Source organism: Phodopus roborovskii, unplaced genomic scaffold (genome assembly GCF_943737965.1).
Source record: "Phodopus roborovskii unplaced genomic scaffold, PHOROB, whole genome shotgun sequence".
NCBI classification, from domain to species: domain Eukaryota; kingdom Metazoa; phylum Chordata; class Mammalia; order Rodentia; family Cricetidae; genus Phodopus; species Phodopus roborovskii.
This window is the reverse complement of record NW_026126407.1, coordinates 9,027,254-9,040,150: the sequence shown is the minus strand read 5'-3', so window position 1 is coordinate 9,040,150 and position 12,897 is coordinate 9,027,254. Positions and strand designations below refer to the sequence as shown.

Here is a 12,897-nt window from a genome sequence, read left to right as displayed (position 1 = left end):
ACACAGTGAAGTAAAGGCCTTCCTAGGCTACATAGAAAAACCCTGTGTCAAAAACATAAACAAGCCAGGCGTTGGTGGCGCATGCACGCCTTTAATCCCAGCATTTGGGAGGCAGAGGCAGGTGGGGGATCTCTGAGTTTGAGGCCAGCCTAGTCTACAGAGCCAGTTCCAGGACAGGCTCCAAAGCAATACAGAGAAACCCTGTCTCGAAAAAAACAAAACAAAATCCTCCAAAACATACACAAAGGCTGGGGAGATAGCTTAGTTAGTAAAGTGTTTGCCTTGCAAAAAGATTTGAGTTTAATCTCCAGAAGCCACATTTTTAAAAACAGGCCAGGAAGGCATGGTGGTGTGATTTGTAATCCCAGTGCTGGTGAAACAGAGACAAGTGGATCCCTAGGACTTGTTGGCCAGCCAGCCAAGGTGGCAAGTCCTTGGTCAATGAGTGACCCTTTCTCAAACAAAGTGGGCAGTTCCTGAGGAACAACACACAAGGTTATCTTCTGGCCTTCATACACATGTACACCACACATATGCACACACATAGAGAGACACAAGCACAGAATAGTAATTTTCAGAAAGAAGAGAAGCAGGAATGGGGAGGACTTAAAGATGTGTTGTTATCGAAGATGCTGATGGCTTTGCATACAATATAATGGACCATGCAGCTTGTCCTTCAGACCCCTGACTTTGAAATCTGGCTACATTCTTTTTTGGAAACTTCAGGGTAGAAAGCATAAATCTTCCTCTATAACCAGATGTTTGATAAGTTTCTGCCCTTTCAGTGATAAGGATCCAGGAGGTCTTCTGCTTCTGCCTGAGAAAAGTGACCTGGCCAACATGAACACCAGTGAAGTCCTGGCGGTCATGAACACCCTCCTTTCTGTCGCTGCTCGAGAGGTACCTAATGACAGCTACCTGTCGTCATTACTTCCTGCTTTCAGGGTCATGGTTATGCTGTTGTTTTGCTTTTCTGGTAGCCTTCTTTTGCATATGATTATACTTTGATATTGACTGCTTCACATGGACACAGAGGTTTCCAGCCATCCCTTGCAAACAAATCAGGGGATTTTTGTTTACCTCAGCAAGAAGTGAAAATTGTAAGAGTCATCAAGTGCCTAGAATACTGGTCAGTGAGCTCAGCAAGTCTGATTTTTAACTGCCTTGACATTTTTAAAAACTTAGGATCAGTTCATGAATTTTCAGCTCTATCACTATGTCCATATGATCTCTTTATCTTGTACTGGTGACATATTTTGTGCTTCTCAGACTGCAGCCCATGCTACTAACAAATAAGCATTGCCTGACAGAAATATGGCTCCCAGGCCCCGCCCCAGGCTGCTGTTTTCTAAACATTGGAGCATTTTTACCAAGCACTCCAGGAGACTCTGAGATGGCCTCCCTAGCTAGCTCTAGGAACCCAAGACTTCAAGGTGTTCTCTTAGAAGGAGGAAGGTATTTGGAAATGTGAACTTCAGAATGACTTATTTTGTTTCTTGTGGTTGAGTGCCTTCAGGTAGATTTGTTATTTATTTGTTAGTTTTGTTTTTGGTGCTTTGGGTTTTTTAAATACAGTCTCATCTATCCCAGACTAGCCTACCCAGAGTGACTTCAAGGACCGTGATTCTTCTGCCTTCACCTCCTGTGTACTTTGACTATAGGTGGCATGTGCCACCATCCTCAGTTTTTACAATGCTGGGATGAATTGCAGGGCTTCATATATGTTAGGCAGGTGACATATCAACTGAGCCACATCCCTGGCCCTGATCTCCAGTTGTTAGTGCTTTCCTGTTACCAAGTTGCCCATAGAGCCACCTGCAGCAGTGGGCTAGTGAGCAGCTCCTCTTACTTCTCTTATGGAGAGAAGAGCCCTTATAAAGCATGTAGGCTAACCAAGTCACCCGCGGTCACAGACCCACTGAGGCTGACCACTCGCTACCTACAATGTCTTCAAACTAGCATGACTTCTGCATTACATTCACTCTGTTTTTGACTTTGTGCTTCCTGTCATGTTTCTAGACTCTTTTGCCCTGCTCTGAATCTTCCTTATAATGCTCACTCTAACTCCTTGTTACCGACCTGTGCCCTGTAACCCAGTTGGCACTGCTCATTTTAGTCTCCATCTGTTTCTGCCATTTCCATGCCTTGAAGCTTATCTCCATCCTGTATGTTCCTCAAGTGGGAGTCTTTCTAAACTCTCCCTGGTTCCTCTGCAGTCACATACTGAGGTAGAGAGCTTCGGGATCCCACTGGACTTCACTCTTGCTGACTGGGCTTCCTGTGGGAGGAGTTGCTAAATGCAGGAGCCAGGACTAAAATCTGGGCCATTCTGTCTTGTCCTCTTTCTTATGTGCAAATGTTTGTCTCTAGAGGTCAGGTGACACCCTCACAGAAAGTTTCAAGAACAAAGATGATGATTAGATAACCATAGAAAGATGAACAACCTTTTCTAGGGTAGGAGAAATTTGATCAAATACTTGGGAAGACCCACAGAGAGAGAGAAGAGATATGAAGATATAAGAGAAGGAAGAGAGGTCAACAATGGGATGGGTTCCTTCGGGTGCAGAAATAGATGTCCTATGGAGGAAAATCTTTTGTAGAGGGGAATCTTCATAAAGCCATCTTGCTGGATTTGCTACTAGATTGACTATTCCCATGTGCATGGTGTTCTGTTTTGTTTTTAGTGCTAGTGGCTCCGGTAAAGATCTCTCACTGTGTTCTCTGAATAGTCTTGTTTGGACACTTTTCTGCTTTCTTGCAGTGTGAGTTGTTGATGCTCAGCCGGGCCCATGGGGAAGTTGGCTCTGTGCTCTTCTCCCTGTTCTGGTCTGTGCAAGGCAGCCTGCTCTCCTGGTGCTTCCTGCAGCTCAAGAGTTCGGACACTGCTGCCAAAGAGCTTGCCATGGATCTTATTGAAAAATGTGAGTGTCAGCGACCCACTGCCACAGATAGGCGCCTGAGTTTGACCTGGCAAGAATGCCCTTTCTCAGTAACTCATGTACTTACTTCTCAGGTGTACATGTGGCTTCCTGTATCATGGCCCTGTAATAAGGCTGATTTTTATCTTTCTTTTTCTTTGAGATAGTGTCTCATTACTAACCCAGGCTGACCTCAAACTCATAATATTCCTGCCTCAGCCCCATAGTGCTAGGGTTACAGGCATGTGCCTCCATGACTGGCATAGCTTCACTTATGGAAATGTTATCTCTATTTCTCTGAAAAGTAACAAGAATAAAGGCATTGCTCACTTTAATGGCAGCCTTTAATGAAATCTACACTGCTTTCCCCTCCCAGAAGCATTTGCACAATGACTAACAGTCTCATGTGATACAGAACCCCAACTTCTGTATCCCTGTATAGCTGTGGTTCTCAACCTTCCCAATGCTGAAACCCTCATGTTGTGGTGACCCCCAATATTAAAATTATTTCATTGCTACTTCATAACTGTAATTTTACTACTGTTATGAATTGTAATGTAAATATCTGTATTTCCTGATGGTCTTAGACAACCCTGTGAAAGGGGTCATTTAACCCCCAAAAGGGTTGTGATGCACAGGTTGAGAACCACTGCTCTGTAGCTTCATCTTTGGTGACAATTAAGCAAGAATGTTTCTTCTCTATGAAATATTAACTACTCTCTTTATGTTTTGGTAGATGTGGGACAGTTTCTGGCAAGCATGAGAGTGATTTTGGAATCCCTTTTGTCACAGTATAGTGGAAAGACCATAGTAGAAAAATTATGTAATTCGGTGTTTTCCATGGCAGCTCGTCAACTGGTAAGAGAAAACTTGGGAGCTGTTTGTAAATAAACTGGGAGGGTGCTCAGCCCAGAGAGCCTAAAGGAGATGTTAAGCCCTCCATTCATCCTCCTGCAGGTCATCTTCCTGCTAGACTTCTGCACTTTAGATGTTTCCCACTGCACACTCCTGAGAGAGTTCAGCACCCTCACAGAGCTGTTGAAGAAACTATGCAGTGACCCTGAAGGAGGCCTGAGCAAGGTGACTCAAGGTGGCCCTTGAACCTGCACTTTCCTCTCCTGGGAGAGAATGACTGCTCTGACTGATGACTCCACATGTAGATCAGTTCTTCCAACAAGGGTAGTAAATGCTGACCCTAGTAGATTTGTCATCATCAGCATCAGAAAAGAGACCCAAAGGAAGCCATGCAATTAATAGCGTATGAAATTGTATAAAATTCATCGGCTGAAATTTAGAAGACTTCAAAGGCAAATTAGGTTTGGTATTTAAAGAAGTCTCTTCTTTATTTTTCAGTAAACAGTTTCTAATGGCCTGCATCCCACAGTAGCCCCATGGTAATAGAAACGGCATATACATTTAATAGGCTTAAAAGAGAGTCAGGGAAGAAGAGAGAAGTCTCAGATTTCCTAAAGTCCCAAATAAGAAATGTTAATCCTTGTTGTTTTGTTAAGTCTCAAATTCAGTTGTTTTGTTTGTTTTTTTTCCCCACTGAAAAGTCGTACTTGTAATCACTTGTAAGAAATAGTTCTTGCATGGCTAACAGACAGAAGCTGGTCACAGCCCCAGGAGTGTATTAAAAACAGGTGTGTGCTGTCCTGAGTGATAAACAGGTGTTGATGTCTGTTGTCAGGCATGCGTTTTAGCACCACCAGTGACTTTTGAGAGCCGCCAGAGCCTTGCCCCTGCAGCACATACAAGCACCCTGTTTTATCAGTTGGGGTGGAGTGATTTGAGCTGTTTTCTCTGACTCATTTGCTTTCCTAGATGGATGTGGATACCTGGCAGCAGGAACAGCCTGTGGTATTGCATACATGGACTAAGGAATCCACCCACAACTATGAAAACAATTGCCATGAAGTATCTGTCTTTGTTAGCCCAGGGGCAACTTATTTTGAGGTAGAATTTGATGAGAGGTGTGAAACTGAAAAAAGGTGAGACTTGGGTTCTTTCCTCAAGCAACAGTGGGTCAAAGGCAAGAGAAGGAAGTAACAGGGACTGTGCTTTCACAGGTATGATTATCTGGAATTTACTGACTCTAGAGGTGGAAAAACACGCTATGACACCAAAGTTGGCACTTATAAATGGCCCAAGGTGAGTGGCATATTCCCAGAAGTAGGTAAAGTGCACCTTTCTGCAGTTTTTCTCCTTTCATTAGTCCTTGGGACAGCAGTAAATCTAGGAGGAGGACCCAGAATCCAGCTCCCAGTTAGTTCTGCTTGGTCTTGGGGCTGCAAGTTAGGAGCTGCCTCTGACTGTTGACAGCTGCTGTCAGGAGTCTTGGTTGAGAACAGAGGCCTATATATGCATGATGGCTGACTGGGAAGGTTGCAGACAGATGACCACCCAAGGTTTGCAAAGACGGGAAGCCATTTTTCTCCTCATTTTGCTTCTTTGGGAACACAGTTATAAATTTTGGAGCTCAGTTGCACCTTTGTACATTTCTCCTTTAGTAGTTTGAATTTCTAGAAATAAAGACCCCCTTCTTGACCTTAAATGTTTTAAGTTTTAAGTTCTGGTTGACTTCCTTGGTGCAGCCTCCTGCCATCTCTTTGACTGCATGACTTTGTTTGTTTCTAGAAAGTGACCTTTAAGGATGGTCCTCGGCTGCAGTTCCTCTTTCATTCTGACAGCAGTAATAATGAGTGGGGCTACAAGTTCACTGTCACTGCGTATGGCCTGCCTGATGTTGCTGTGTCTTGGGGTTTGGACTTGCAACTCCTTGTCTCTCGACTGATGGGGCGTCTTGCTTCCCAGTGCATGGCACTCAAGTCAGCACATCGTAAGTCCATAGCCCTGACTCCTTCCTTTTCATCAGAACCATGTTAAAGAGCAAGGTGGGGCTATCTTCTAGGTGGTCCTCATACAGCATCAATGCAAAGTATTGATAACACCCCTGCCCGTTTCCATTGGCACCGCTGTCAGGAAGTTTTCTGACTTGGGCTTTGGCCCTTACTTCAGAGGGTGCCATGGAGTCCTCTGTCAATAGAGGATTAAGTGAATGATAAGCCAGGTTTTAACAAGCATGGTGATTTTTATTTTGCAAATAGATTTAGGTATACTCCAGCAAGAGGGCGGAGATATAGAATCAAATAACTGCATGTCCTGTAAGTGAATATTCATGTAGTCTGCAGATGTAGAAATACGGCTTTGTCTTAAAATAATTTAGCTTGTTATTAAACTCTTCAAAGATTTGAAATAAAACTTTATAAGACTTGCAGAATAAATCTTTCTATTTTCAGGCCTGGTGGTGCATGCTTTAAATTCCAGCACTCAGGGGGCAGAGACAGGTGAATCTCTGTGAGTTTGAGATCAACCTATTCTATGTAGCGAGTTCCAGGCCATATAGTGAAACCCTGTCTAATTATTTTTTCTGTTTTATCCTCCTTCTATATCATTTCTTAAGTTTTTTTAATTAATTATAAGAGTAAAATATAACAGAAAAATGACATATGGGAAAACGAAACAAAGACCCTAGAACAATAGAAACCTCTTCCACCCTAATATCTGGAGATGACTGCTCAGCACCTTTATGTCTCCCTAGTCTTTGCTTCTGTATTATTTATACCCAGGGTTTAATTATTTTGTGCAAAAGCAGCTTTGTAGATTGTAAGTGTTTTTCCATGATTAGTATTCCCATTTGGCACTATCAGGCCTGAAATGTGGCTCTGACTCTTACTAAGTCTTTCTGCACTCTGCCCATAGCAGAGCAGAGAAGTCAGAACTGAGGCGTCAGGTTGATTCATGGTGTATGTTTATGAGCTATCACAATCCATTCTCAGAATCGTAGATGAATTCCTCCAAAAAATGATTTTTTTAAACTTTTTTTTTTTTTTTTTTTTTGGTCAGCTCAAAGAGTTTTGTGTACTGAATTAAAAGCAGAACTCTCATGAGCTTTTTTTTCTACAGAATTAGGCAGTAACATGGTGGTATCACAGGCAAAACTGGCTTCAGTCCTGAATTCTCCGTTGTGGAAACCTGTCTTCCGGCATCAGATTTGTCCAGAGGTAGAATTAGAAGCAAGCTGGCCCACTCACCCACACCAGGATGGGAAGGAGGTATTTACTCTTCTGTCACCTTTCTGTTTATATGGAAACTTACGACTTGTATCTGTTACCTTACCTTAAACACATTGTTTATGTCTTATCACCTCTGCGGGGCTTGAGACTAAAGCTGCCCTCATTTTACCCCCTGAATACAGTGAGTGTTCACACGTGTGGAATGAGTGACTGTTGAGATATAGTCAGTGCTTAGTCAGTCTCTTGGTATTGCCACACAGACAGTGGCCTGTGCTTCTTGTGCCTACAGGGTCACACTTTAAATGACTGTGTTGTCTCCTTTGTCTTCCCCACCCCTGTCCCGAACTGTAGCACTTAGTTTAGCTATAAAAAATTTTAAAACCAAACAAGTTTGCCCTCTGTCTCTACTTGTCCTTCTTTTCCCATCCTTCTCTTTTCCTTCCTTCTTCTCCACTTTTCTCTTTCTCTCCCAAATTATCCCGTGGTTTATTTCCAAACCCAGTGGCTTGCTCTTCTAGTCTCCATTCTCTCTGTTAAATATATCCCTCTTCAGGCCATGTCCTTCTGTCCATGATAGTTGAGTGTCTTTTCTTACTAACTGTTCTTTCTCCCTCTTTGTTGCCCTTTTCCCCTCCTTCTCTAAAGGGTAGGCTGTATTCAGGCTTCCTTTTCTTTCCCATCTTCTGTCCTCTCTTACTGTCCCACCTATGGGAATAATCCCATAATCCTTCTGGCCCTAGTTCATCTCCAAACTCCAGCCTTCTCTTAGGTGTTTACATTTCAACATCCTGCTTCTCATAAAGTCCTAAGTGTGAAACCAGAATGTCTCCCCAACGGACCGTTCAGTAGTCATTATTTGCCCAGCTCTCAGTCATTGCTCCATAGCTTTCTTCATTCCTATGCTGTTCTTGCCCTTCCTATGCAGTCAGCTACAAGCCTCATAATCCTTGCTTATGATGTGCATCTCTGTCCACCCCTTGGTCTCCATCTTTACCCAAGCCCTCTCTTTGCACCTCATTATTACATCAGGACCTACCAAGGGTTTTTTTGTTTTTGTTTTTGTTTTTAATCACTGCATTATCTTGTCATTCCACTGCCAAGCACCATTAATGGCTCCCCATTGCTCACAGGGTGAAGTCTAAACTCCTCAGTGTGACAGTCAAGGCTCTCTACAGTCTCCTTTCACCTTACCTATCTGACTCTAGTTCCCACCACTCCCCAGCTGAGACTTCAGGCCAGGTCAGTCTCCCCGCTGACTCTTAACCTCTGCAAATGGTTGTGTCTCAGGGCCAAGGCATCCCTTCCTTCAGTGTCCATCCCTAAGCCTGTGTTCTTCAGGAGGCTTTTCTTAATTACTTTGACCTGCCAGGAGCTCTGTGAATTCTCAGCACTGGGTATCCCTCTAGGTATTTGGCACTGGGTAATTTTTTGCTTTATGGTAGTGCTAGTTTTAATGCTCTTAGGTTTTATTTGTGTTTACTTTTTAAACTTATACATCTGTCTGGTCTCCCAAATAGATTTAAGCTTCCTGAGAGCAGCATGCACCATGTTGTGTTTTTTCTTCGCTTTGTTTTAGTAGGTGCTCATTGAATTTTTTTCCTAATGAATGTGTTAAATGTGATGGTTTTCCTCTTGTTCCTAGGTCAAGAACATCCCTGATGATCCCTGCCGCCATTTTCTACTTGATTTTGCCCAGTCAGAGCCTGCTCAGAACTTCTGTGGGCCATATTCAGAACTTTTCAAAGGATTCATACAGGCATGTAGAAAACAGGCCCCAAAGACAGATATAGTTGCTGGTTCCACTATTGATCAAGCTGTGAACGCCACCTTTGCCGCTCTGGTGTATCGCACTCCAGATTTATATGAGAAGCTGCAAAAATATGGTAACTCATTACAGGGAATATGTTTGATCTGAAGGCTAATTGCTAAGTTTTAAGAAGGCCCATCTAAGTGAGGATCTAGAAATACTTAAAGATATTAGCCCATGTCTACCACTTAATCTTTTCAGTTTTACTTTGCCAGCCAAGAGATTAATGGTTAATTTACAGTTAGCACTTAGCAGTTTATAGTATGTGTCAGGTAACCTTGATCTACAGAATTAGCAGGTACTCTATCCAGAACTCCCATGGAAAACTACCATGGAATTTAATAGAAAGAAAACACAGCTCCTAGCCCTAGGTTCTTCATGCTTTGACAACCTTTCCTCGGTGTCCACAGAGAGGGAGGGTCTCTATGTTCATCTTTATTCAGGGAAAAGCACTTCAAACCCTGCATAAGGCTGAGGTATGGGTTCCCCAAACACTTTGGCAGGTACATGTTCTTTAAATTGCAGATAAAATAAGTAGAAACAGATGCTTCCCCCATATTGGAGCAGGTGATTTGGCTCCTATCATTTTTACATATTATGATCTCTGTAACCTGTGTGGCTCAGCCCTCTAACTCTCAATTTATTTCCTGTTTGCCAAAATATCTCAGTTACTCCTCAAATCTTGCCTGTTTTTAAAAAGCGATGCAAATAAAACTATGTTAAGACATGAGTGGTATGTGGAGGAATATATCTTCACTGAACAGTGAGGGAGGAGTCACCTTCATGGATTTGGGAAAGAAATTAATTAGTATGTGTTTTTGTAGTCAAATTATGGTAAAGAAGTTGAACTATCTTTGTTTCCTGAGGGAGGGACTTTTTGTTAGATGGATAAAGGCCTCATGGATCAAAAGCTGAACATAGAAGATATCCTGGTAGGGAAGTGGTCAAATCATATATCTACCTCATGTTTATTTGCAATAGAAACACTTGATCAAACAAGGGAACAAGAAGTATCAAAGTATACAAAGTTATTTTAGAAATACCTTCCCTTGTTTGTTAGTTTGGTTTTGGGGGAGCTAGGGATCAAGCACAGGGCCTTATAATGTTAGGCAGTAACTCTACCACTAAGCTGTATCCCTAGCCTGCCTTATTAGTTTGAAAGGAACAAGTTTGTCTCAGCGCTTTCTGCAACTGTGTGTGTGTGTGTGTGTGTGTGTGTCTGTGTGTGTCTGTGTGTGTCTGTGTGTGTGTGGTGTCTGTGTGTTTTAAAGACAGGGTCTCTCTATTCAGCCCTGGCTGATTTGTACCTTTCTGTGTAGACCAGGCTAGCCTCAAACTCACAGATAACCGCCTGCCTGGGCAGGTGCCACCACTCCTGGCCCTCTGCTGTTGTCTTTATTATACATACACCACATCCAAGAGTTCTTCAAAACTGAACTATATTGAGAATGGCCTTTGTAACTGTTTTCTAAATTGTGAGTTATTACTAATCCTTTGAGTTGCCTTAATTCCATGATGTTTTGGTGTGACCTCTCTAGAGTCAGGAAAATGAGTGATTTCAACTCGATTATAAGCCACATGGGGGCCGGAACCAGGTCTTTTTCCCAGCCTTGCACTCCTGGTGCCTGATGGAGAGCCTGCCTCACCATGTACTACGATATTAGCTTTTGGTTTTGATGAGGAAAAGGGACATGCTTCAGAGATTTTTTTTTTCTTTAATGGGGGTTGGTATTTTTCTAATTAGAAAGATTATATTCATTCTTATAAAGGCTTACAAAGTAAAGGAAAGATTAAAGTAATTATGAACTATAATCTTATTATAGTGCCTTTTCTACATATCTGCTTCACTTTAGATATATTCATGTGTATATATTTACCCATCCTTGTTTTAAAGGTAGTCTTTTAAAAAATCAGATCATTTATATACTATTTCAAAATCTGCTTACTTGTCAGTGTACCATAAACTGCTTCCCATACCAGAGTGCTTTTCTTCTCTTCTAACTCTTGTCTAAGCTGGCTGGCTAGCTAAGAAGCCTAAGGAATTAGACTATTTCATAAATTATTAGCTTGAACAAAATTAGATTGAAATGACATGGAGAACCTAACTAGGTGTTGTGCCTTTCCTCTTTTGCCATCCTCAGTGTGTGTCAGAAAGGGTGCTAGGATTCAGAGGCTTAATGCTGCAGTAGTGAATTCTGCCAGCCGAATGTAATCTTTTCCTTTCTTCTTTCCCTAGTAAACAGCGGGGGCAAGATAACCCTGAGTGAGGAGTTCTCTCAGGTGTATTCCCTGGCAGATGGGATTCGAATATGGATGGTAAGATGTTCCCTCTCATGAAGTTGTGACATGCCTTAGATTTTCCCACTGGAATAAACTAAACTTCAGAGTCATGAATAGATGTGAACTGTTTTAGAGCCTGTGGATCATAATTTGATTAAGTGTTTTAAAAAAATGCTGAGTAAATGAGGTCCTATTGGGCCCTCTCTATTTCCTTTTGTAACTCTGAAGGCCTCTTTATGGATAATGAAGTGCCAGTGCCTATTTCAGGGAGAGGAAAGGTCCCTGGCATATTGCAGAAACAATTCTGCAGCAGTAACTTGGGAGAACCAAATGTCTGTTTGTTAGTGTGTGTTTGTCTTTACTTTTTGAGACAGAGGTTCCTGTTGCCCTGGATGATCCCAAATTTCCTATGTAGCTGAGGCTGACATTGAATTTTCTATCCTTCTACCTCTACCTCTCAAGTGCTAAGACTATAGACATGTGCCACCATGCCTGATTTATGTGGCACTAAGGATCAGTCCCAGGGCTTTATGCATGCTTGGTAAGCACTCTAAGAACTGAGCCACATTCCCAGCCATGAATAACTACTATTTAATACTGTGTCTCAATGTAGTATGACAATGTGATATTATATTACAATAAAAAAATGAATGAAATAGAGCTACGTATATCAGTAGAGGTCACTCTCACAGATTTGATGATGAGCTCTTCCCCTGAAAGCAGATTGCAGAAGATTTATAAGTATGAAAGGCTTATATAAAATGTTTGTCTGTCTGTTTACGTGCTAGGGTTTCATATATGCTAGGCAAGTGTTATACCCCTAAGCTATTATGCATCTTAAATATTGCATAGTAATTGGGAAGAACCCTTAAATAACAGGAAAAAGTAGGCAATGAAATTGACAACTGAAGCTTTGTCTGACAGCTTGTTTTGCTCTCGTCATCTCCCAGTTAGAGATGAAGCAGAAGTCTCTGGTGAGCCTGGGGAGCGAGGCAGAAGAAAAACGTGGTTTGGAAGCTGTAGAGGTGAATCCAGAGAGCCTGGGTGAGTGTGCCAATACTAGCTACCATGAATGGGCCATTGGGTTTCCTTTCTGAACCTGGGAACAGGTGCCCCGCCTTCCAGGTTATCTTAATTGAGCTGTGTTGAACTAGAGAAGTAAGAAAGGAAATGGAGAAGATGTCAGAGAGGAGTTACTGTTCACCCCCATGCTTCAAGTGGAGCATCTTTGTAATGGCTTCTCTCATAGGAGATGTTAAGTGCTTTTTGAGCTATATCTTGTTTTGTTTCAAAGTATGTGCACAATGACTAGCCATAACTGCGATTATTTTTTTTAAATGCTACCATGATTGTTATTATTTATTTAATAATATATATTACAGTTTTTATTTTTTAATAGTGTGTGTGTGTGTGTGTGTGTGTGTGTGTGTGTGTGTGTGTGTATGTGTATGTATGTGCACATGAGTGTAGTGCCCATGGAGTGTTTCTGATCCCCTGGAACTAGAGTTACAGGAAGTTGTAAGCTGCCTAATATCATCTCTGGGAGTCAAACTCTGGTTCTCTGCAATAGTTTTCACTCTTAACCACTGAGCCATCTCCAGCCTGGTTGTACTGTGTTTTAAAGTGATAGTTTTAAAAATATTTACAGATGAAAGTGCAATGCCTGGAAGCTGTATAGAAACCATCAGGGAGAGGGAGTAGGGCATCAGATTGGCTATGAGTTGGCAATTATTGAGGCTGAGTATTGGCTGTGTGGTAGGGTCTTTCTACTGCTAAGGCTGTATGTGTTTGAAATGATCATTTCTGTAAAACTTGA

The 12,897-nt window shown here is 42.1% G+C and overlaps 1 protein-coding gene across 1 annotated transcript in view; it reads left to right on the top strand.

The window, feature by feature from the left end:
* The window catches only part of Zzef1 (zinc finger ZZ-type and EF-hand domain containing 1), a 114,122-nt gene that overhangs the window by 52,905 nt on the left and 48,320 nt on the right, over nucleotides 1–12,897 (top strand). Inside the window, exons 18-28 of the mRNA XM_051180065.1 lie at nucleotides 786–900; nucleotides 2,762–2,921; nucleotides 3,655–3,776; nucleotides 3,876–3,998; nucleotides 4,743–4,909; nucleotides 4,988–5,069; nucleotides 5,556–5,757; nucleotides 6,885–7,033; nucleotides 8,637–8,877; nucleotides 11,038–11,117; nucleotides 12,032–12,125. Of these exons, the coding sequence (XP_051036022.1) occupies nucleotides 786–900; nucleotides 2,762–2,921; nucleotides 3,655–3,776; nucleotides 3,876–3,998; nucleotides 4,743–4,909; nucleotides 4,988–5,069; nucleotides 5,556–5,757; nucleotides 6,885–7,033; nucleotides 8,637–8,877; nucleotides 11,038–11,117; nucleotides 12,032–12,125 (1,535 nt within the window). The remainder of the gene's footprint in view (nucleotides 1–785; nucleotides 901–2,761; nucleotides 2,922–3,654; nucleotides 3,777–3,875; nucleotides 3,999–4,742; nucleotides 4,910–4,987; nucleotides 5,070–5,555; nucleotides 5,758–6,884; nucleotides 7,034–8,636; nucleotides 8,878–11,037; nucleotides 11,118–12,031; nucleotides 12,126–12,897) is intronic.